Source organism: Cimex lectularius, unplaced genomic scaffold, assembly GCF_000648675.2.
Source record: "Cimex lectularius strain Harlan isolate CLEC.00 unplaced genomic scaffold, Clec_2.1 scaffold55, whole genome shotgun sequence".
NCBI classification, from domain to species: Eukaryota; Metazoa; Arthropoda; class Insecta; order Hemiptera; family Cimicidae; genus Cimex; species Cimex lectularius.
This window is the reverse complement of record NW_019392647.1, coordinates 1,595,795-1,603,728: the sequence shown is the minus strand read 5'-3', so window position 1 is coordinate 1,603,728 and position 7,934 is coordinate 1,595,795. Positions and strand designations below refer to the sequence as shown.

The 7,934-nt window shown below is 37.5% G+C and overlaps 2 protein-coding genes across 3 annotated transcripts; both read right to left on the bottom strand.

The window, feature by feature from the left end:
- Positions 1-2,870: 2,870 nt before the first annotated feature.
- Positions 2,871-5,560, bottom strand: LOC106668100. 2 transcript variants are annotated; one of them, XM_014396547.2, is made up of 4 exons: positions 5,420-5,560; positions 5,178-5,351; positions 3,228-3,392; positions 2,871-3,173 (listed from the first exon to the last, which is right to left on the bottom strand). In XM_014396547.2, the coding sequence occupies exons 1-4, from the start codon at positions 5,474-5,476 to the stop codon at positions 2,988-2,990; spliced, it is 582 nt and encodes a 193-aa protein (XP_014252033.1). In that variant the 5' UTR covers positions 5,477-5,560; the 3' UTR covers positions 2,871-2,987. The 2 variants fall into 2 exon arrangements, with proteins under 2 accessions (XP_014252033.1, XP_014252034.1); XM_014396548.1 differs by having other exon boundaries at positions 5,178-5,347; positions 5,420-5,483.
- Positions 5,561-5,730: 170 nt separating this feature from the next.
- Positions 5,731-7,914, bottom strand: LOC106668153. The gene is made up of 2 exons (XM_014396647.2): positions 6,901-7,914; positions 5,731-6,056 (listed from the first exon to the last, which is right to left on the bottom strand). Exons 1-2 carry the CDS (start codon positions 7,672-7,674, stop codon positions 5,874-5,876), a joined length of 957 nt encoding a protein of 318 aa, XP_014252133.1. The 5' UTR covers positions 7,675-7,914; the 3' UTR covers positions 5,731-5,873.
- Positions 7,915-7,934: the final 20 nt, after the last annotated feature.

Sequence of the window (7,934 nt, the reverse complement as noted above, 5' to 3'; positions counted from 1 at the left end):
ATGTTATCGATAGGGAATGGACAAAAGAGATGATTATCCATATTGTGCCCATTTACTTTTGTTAGATCTCACCTGACTCCTTCAAGTTGTTGATCAGATTCCACAGCCTGACAGTCTGACATTCATTTGTGTAGAAGACTGTTTGCTGTTTTCCTTGTTTCCTAATAGCAGACTTCCGTAACCTCGATACACATAATCTCTTCTGCGTTCTTTTACTCTTCCATTCATCCCATTGGACCCACTAAGCAGTTATTTTATAATGTGCAATGTTTTTTGGCACATTGCTAGGCTATCTGCAAATACCTACGCCTGGAGAAAACCTCACAGTAGCACAGCATGTGTTTTTTAGTCTCTTTCTTTTCTTGACAAAAAAAAAGAGTTTCTTCAGCACGTACTCCTACCCGGTACAAATGCCATCATTGTTGACGGTGTCCAGTCAGAAGAACAATCCTGGTTTTATTACGGTCGCCCTCGAGTAACTCTTCGGTGAGTTATGCTTACGGCCACTCTATGAATTTCTTCGTTGGATATTGATCCACCAAGATTTGGACTCATAAAGGATTAGTTGTTCCATTTTCTCTTTTACGGCAAATGTATGACCACAGTAGGATTCATTCTTGGATAGTATGTTGGCCTAAGTGCCCGGGGACATTAAGGTTGTCGCTTCTCATCACCTATCTGCAGAAACCAACACGTGAATATGTAACAAATATGTTCCTTGATCTCTTCTTATTCTTCGAAAAATCTGCCAAATGTTTTTCACCAAGTACTCCTATTCGGTATATGCCTTCATGGGTACATGTGTCTAGTCAGGATCCTTCAAGAATGCTGGTATTTATTGCGGTTTCCCTTCTATAAATCTTTTCGTGCCTCTCATCCTTTGGGTGTTTATCTACCAGGATTTGAATTAATTGATTATGCGATTTTTCATTCTTTTTTGTTGAAAATTGCTAGGCTACAGTCAAATTTGTAGCTAGACGTTTTCATATCTGCTACAGTCTTGGACTATAAGTGAGCCTGCTTATTACCTCTGTTCTGAGTGCAGGGAAAACCAGTCAAGGGCAAACATTACTATCACTGAAAGATTCCATATGTTTCAGATACACTTTGGCCTCACCTCACATGAGTTTAAAGCTTTGGCTGACTGACTGTCATAGAGTATAGCTATCTTCTTACAGTAGTTTCTAAGCCTTTTCATTTCCCTGATGCAGTGTTCTATTTCTATTATGTCCGACTGAAAAACCGTAGATTAACTACGTAAACAGGAATACGACTCCTTCTTTCCCAACTTTTGAGCTGTCAGTGTAATATGAATAATTGGCCTTATTGGGGTACTCCTGTCGTCCAGTAATCCCTAAAGTTTTAAAAACAGTTGGCATACCTAATATGCCATAAGCCTATAACTCCTCCTTCAATTTTAGCTGATCGCATAGCCCAACCTTGTAGAAGGTTGTCCGCGTAAAGAGTCTATGAGCCCTTGTTAGGATGGATTATGAGCTCCACTCAGATAACGACCGAAATTAAATACATTTATATTCCCCGGTGATGATATATTAAAAATACTTCAATCCAAACGCAAAAGAGACTATTTCTACTTTTAATCAGTTCAGGTGATCATTGGCTGTCTCTATGCCAATTAGTAATATTTCAGGGTGTGAATTGTGTAACTGTTGAATGAGGATTGGAGGTATATTTCCTGGCGTTTAACCTTGCGTTCACGTTTGCGTCACTGGTGTGTCTATATGACTACTGGCAGGCGCCAAAAAAATTTACCACAACTTGGGTCTTACCTAATCTCAAAATTTCAAATTATAGAAGGTCAAAAAGTGACTTGTAATACATATTTAAAAACGTTCGGGTTAACTCTGGTGATCATTAAAGCATAAAAATTAAAGATAGAATTTTTGGGAAAAAAGATCAGCGATCAAGTCAGAATGCTTGGCAGCTTCACAAAGAAGTAAAAAGCCGATAAATGCCATCTCTGTATCATCAGTGAGCCAAGTCCAAAGTCAGAGCTTCTAACTGCGGAGTTCAAAGATGAGAAGTGTCGTATGATTTTCGGGCACCGGTCTTAAATAATGATGGTGATATTTGCGGAGTTTTGCTTGTCCTTTTCCTCAAAGTTGATATCCAAATTGACTTTTTATTCATTTTCAAAATCTAGTTTTTATCATCTTATTTAATGTTTGAATTCTGAAGATGAAGTGCAAGAGGTTCCCAATTTCTTCATTTGACAAAGCTCTTTGTTTTCACTGTCTACTTCTTCTACCGTCTTCGTTTTGTTATTCTTTCTTTTACTTCTCAAACTCCTTTCTGACCCGCACCAATAAAACGTGTACCTTCCCAAATTTGCCTAAAGAACCAACCCCACGTTGGGGACGAAAGGCTAATATACTTTATTGACGAATATGATTGGTCAATAGTTTCAGGTCAAAACATCCATGAATTTGTTTTGCAAACTGTCATTTCTTTTGGGATAAAAGATAAAATTTGATATAACCGTTACAAAGTCTGCACTGATCAATTTATGCAACCAATTTTATACTCTATGCTTTTTTTTCTTTTTCTATGTTTCAGCCCAATAATAATTGTATGTTGTAGGTGGATGAACTAGTGTAATTGAAAGCGATAGTGATTGTCTAAATTAATTAATGAACTATTCTTGAACATTGCTGGCACTAATTGGAGTTGTATTATTTTTGCAAGAGACTGGATTATTTGAATAATAAAGTTTCATTCGAATAGAGCGATCAAATGGAATTCTTGGCCCCGAAATGCAAATGAGTTGGTTGGTTTAAATCATTTGTAAGTTTTTCTTACAATAAAAAGTGAACGACTTTCATAGTTTTACTTTGTTTAATGGATGTACAAGCACTGCATGAATCACGAAAAAAATTCTATTAAAAGTGTATATTTATGAGTCTTTTGCTCAATTGCCGGTGCTTTCTGTGCAATAATAATTTAAAATCATTAAAATATATTGGTTTTTAATCATTCCGCCTCTTTATCTCGTAAAACTTCAACCAGAGCTCAAGACACCAGACTTCTACGTTGTTGGACCTCCCTTCGAACCTTAAAGCCCAGAAGTCGTTCAAGACGTTCGGAACGTGCTTCAGCAGTCTGAGACCGCCCGAGGCGTCGATCGTGGCGTTGGTTATCGTGTAGAGAGTTCCCTGTAAAGGTTTTGTAAATTAAAATGTAATTTGGTCCTGGCGAACGAGTGTCACCTTGACCAGAGGGCATCGGATCGGCGGATGGAACGCTTCGGCAAATGGGGTGTACACCTGGTCCTTGTCTTCCATCATCTTGCAAAGATCGTTGTATTTCATTTTAAGGAAGTTCTCACAACTGCTGTCATCCTTGGAGTTGCACCTCTTTAAAACTATAGTTGTCTGAAAAGTTAAGAAGAAGGAAAAGTTGTAGAAAGCACGTAACCATGAGGTTATCTTCGATATCCCTTTTTTTATGTCCTACCAAGGTCAACTTAAATTATAAACCTGCGTAACATTTCTTTATTCCTGTATTTTACAAATGTATTGTATTCTATTTTATACTTTTAATTACAAGAAGAGGCTGCCATCAAGCTCATAGATTTAATTTTTTTGGTGATACTAGGTCTAAAAATATTCGCCAAATATTATAAAAATATTTCGCCTATTAAATTTCCAGATTTTTTTACAAAATAACACATAATGCTACCTTAAAAAAGAATCCATATATTTGTTGACCTGGTATCACCAAAAAAAGTTTCATTGAAATCCTCCCCCAGTTAGATTTATTTGTCTGTCCTGGATCGTGGATTTTTGGTCAATTTTGATTTTGAAAAGATTCCTGATGGTCATCCAATCAACTGTACAATGTGAGAAGCAAAAAAATTGTTTAAATTACCTAAAAAAAAATTCTCGGCTTTTATGGATCATTGGCAAGAAAGCTCGGCTACGTGTCCATATTTATTTGTCGATTTTAATTAAATTTTTTTGGTGATTCTTGGTCCTACTACTAAGGTACTAGGTACTAGATAAAAATATTAATCATGTGTCCAAGCGTTCTTGTCTGGAATTTAAAAAAATATATATTGGGTCTTATCAAATCTATTTTTAAAAAATTCAGCTTTGGGAAAATGTCGGATTCGTTTAAAGGCCATTTAAAGCTCTGAAATACGATTTTTTTATGAAACAAAAAATGGACATTTTAAAGCTGATGGTGAACCAGCATAGAGTCACTTTTGGAGGAAGGCTTCACCCGCCGTTTGTTGAATTACTCAAACGCGCCATCTTCAGTTAGATTTATTCGTCCGTCAGTCAATTTTGAAATGAATGAACACTATCGTGGATATTTAGTCGATCTTGATCTTGAAATCGGTTCCTGATGGCCAGCCGATCAAAGGTTATATTATAAAATGTTTGCCAGCATTGAAAATCAATAAAAACAGAAGGAATCTTCGCAGAGACCAGACCTCGCCCCTCGGGCTAACTACTCGTTTCTTGCAGAATCAAGTTAAACTGAAGAAGAATATCTAATCTCATTTAATAAGATTCTACATTTTATTTACTTATCTTTGGTTTTAAAAAAATATAACAAATAAATCTTCAAAATAAAGAAAGTTTCTTCAGCATTGAAAATCAATAAAAGCGATACGGAACCTGTTTTTGCGCAGAGACCAGACCTCGCCCCATCGGGCTAACTACTCGTTTCCTGCAGAATCAAGTGAAACTGAAGAAGAATATCTAATCTCATTTAGTAAGATTCTACATTTTATTTACTTATCCTTGGTTTTAAAAAATATAACAAATAAACCTTCAAAATAAAGAAAGTTTCTTCAGCATTGAAAATCAATAAATACGATACGGAACCTTTTTTTGCGCAGAGACCAGACCTCGCCCCTTCAGACAACATACTCGGTTCTTGCAGATTCAGATAAAACGGAAGAAATAATAGCTTCTGTCAATTCGATTATATCTGTGTATATTCTCTGTATATACTTCGTTGAATAGATTCTGGTTATCTATTTCTATCAAATTTTATAATTTTTGCTAACTAGAATTCTTAAATATTTCCATAAATTTGATTTGTTATAAAACAGAATGCTATATGGTTTTAGGGTTATACTATTAAAAATATTTTCCACACTTTTGCTAGTATTTGTTGTTTTTTGTTTTCCATTTTTTTTCGCTTACTTTCAACTTTCTAACTCCCGTGTTGATGTATATGTACCCGCTCGGTACTTGCACCAGTTTGTACTTCCTGTAAGTGATGTTACGCGCGTAGTTGTACTCTGAGAAGAAGTTCGGGTTACGCGCCACCCTGTCGGGGCAGTTGATCATCTTTTCGACAGTCAGAATCTGATCTATCTGAAAAGTGTTACTAGGTAATTTAAATTTACATTTTACACTGATTGTTTACGAAAATAATTAATCACCTTGTTACACACTGTTCTACTGATTAAGCACAAGGCGATGATACCGAGGACTTTCATTATCGATGCTGCTATTACCTCTGAAGCCGACCGACAAATATCTCAAAACGTTTCCTCTGTTTTTTTTTTTTTTTTTTGCACAATTTGATTGATTCTGGAGTAATGAAGGATGTCATTATTGAAAGCCAATTTTGCGAGAAAATAGATCAAATCGGTAAAAGATTACAAATCGACGATCACTGAATCAGTGACCCGTGACGTCTTTCCGCGTTCAAATTAGTCTATTATCTATGTTTAATAGAATCTAAATTTCATTTTTTTTAACAAGTCTATTATTTAAAGATAGAATGCAGTTATTTTTTTCTGGATTGTTTTAATTGATATCTCCGTCGACAATTGAGTCATCAGAAACGAAGGAGATCAACGTTTCATTGGCCTTTTCCTGATAGTTAATCGGCTAGTGGACGAGGTTTTTGGTTATGCGCTTCATCCTATCAATTTGATAGTGAATCCTTGACATATCGACGACGTTGTTCCCGATCGCGGCCAGGGTATGGGGAAAGCAGGATTCCGACGTCTCGAACAGGTCTGAGTCCGAGGACTCGGGACTGACGGGCTGTGTACTGGCCCAGCCTTCTTCCTGAAACCACCCTTGTAAAATCAATTTGTCCTGAGATTGAAAAAGACGATTGATCGGTTATGTTCAGTTTTGATGGATCGGTTGTCACCTAGCAGATGATGTATAATCGTTTTGCACTATCTGGTGCAATGGGTTTTCGTCTTGAAGCTTTTTTTATGGTTTGTCAGCTTTGTTTAGTCACTTTCCCTATACACGTTCGTTTAGTCTGTCTCTCTCTCTCTCTCTCTCTCTCTCTCTCTCTCTCTCTCTCTCTCTCTCTCTCTCTCTCTTTCTTCCACTCTCTCTCTTTATCTTTCTATCTCTCACTCACTCTATCCACCTTTTCTCTTTATCTCTCTCTATCTAGCTTTACCTCAGTTCTATCTCTTTCTCTCTCTCTCATTCTCTCTCTCAATCTACCTATCTACGGCACTCTCTACCGTTTTTTTTTTATCTATGTATATATCTATCTCCCTCTATCTCATTTTTACAAAGTTTTTATAGATTTTGTGTTCTAATATCTTCCTCACGCCATCCCAACAAACTCTTTCCCCCTCTCCCACCACTTCACGCACCCTCTCTTAGTCTCTCTCTCTCTCTCTCTCTCTCTCTCTCTCTCTCTCTCTCTCCTCTATCATCTACCTTTCCTACAATTTTTTTTTTACTTTTACACTTCTATCTTTCTTCCTCACTCATCTCTCCTTCATCTATCGTTTCACTCTCCCTCTCTCTCTTTTCTCTCTCTTTACTTTCTTGGATTGATTTAGAAAAAGGTATTTTTTCATATGTTGAGAATTTTTAACTAGCTGATTTGTCGGTTGTTTTGGTTTTTACATTAGGACATATGTTAAATAAGATTAATTACAGGGTTTGCCGTTGTGTTGAGGAATATACACCTTTCCCGGTTCCCGACCTGCTTCACCAAGAAACTGAAGGCTAAATTGCGTTTGCAGAACAAGTTTAGGTAGTGCTGGTGGACTTTTTTCAGGGTTCGTCTCAGTCGAACGTTAAGCCCTTTCCACTTGGCGTAGATGACCTGCATCGTCTCTTCATCGTTGAGAGACTCACCTCCTTTAAGCTTGTTGTGCGCCTCTATGACAGGGTTGAGGTAGAGCTTCTCCAGTTCTGTGTTTTTCTTGTCGACGTACTTCAGACGGGCCAGCTTCTTCTCGAACTCGAGCTGGACCGCCTCGTTCCGCTTCTCAATGGAGATGAGCCTTTTCTGCACCATGGTCAGGTGGTTCTTGAGCGCTTGGTAAGCCTCCTCGTCCGTATCCATGTCCCTCGTGGAGCTCAGAGAGTTGAGGTCGTTGAGGAATTTGTCTTTTAGATTCTTCATGCCGTCCGTCTGCTCTTCGGCCAGGGAATGGATCAGTTGCTTATACTTCAGCTTGCGGTTCTTGAAGAAATTAAGAGCATAAACTTTCCTTATCTCATCCTGGGTCATCACCTGTTCCACATCCGACGGCTCCTGCACCACCAAGGTAGGATTGAGGGCCACTTCTATCATAAAACCCACCATAAACTTGCCCTTCATCTCTCTCAAATTTTCGATCACCGTGTTGTTGATTTCGCTGCTGTCGAGAATCTCGGGGATGATGATTTCGCCCAGATCGGTGAAATAATCGTAAAACTCCATGTCTTATTTTATTTTAAATGGGAGTTGCTATGTGTTCAAGAAGCAAACTTGATTTTTTAAAACTTTCCAGCATGAAATTTGGACTTGTACGTAAAGGAAACGATATCGCATACTGGGATGCGTTCCATTTCAAGAAGCATTTTTTTTTTACTGGATCGGCATGAAGGTGTGTGGACTTGTTAAAAAGTGTACAACTTAAAGTCAGCTGTTTTTCCATAAATTAAACTCAATTATTCAGAACTAGAAGGAAAAATAAATGC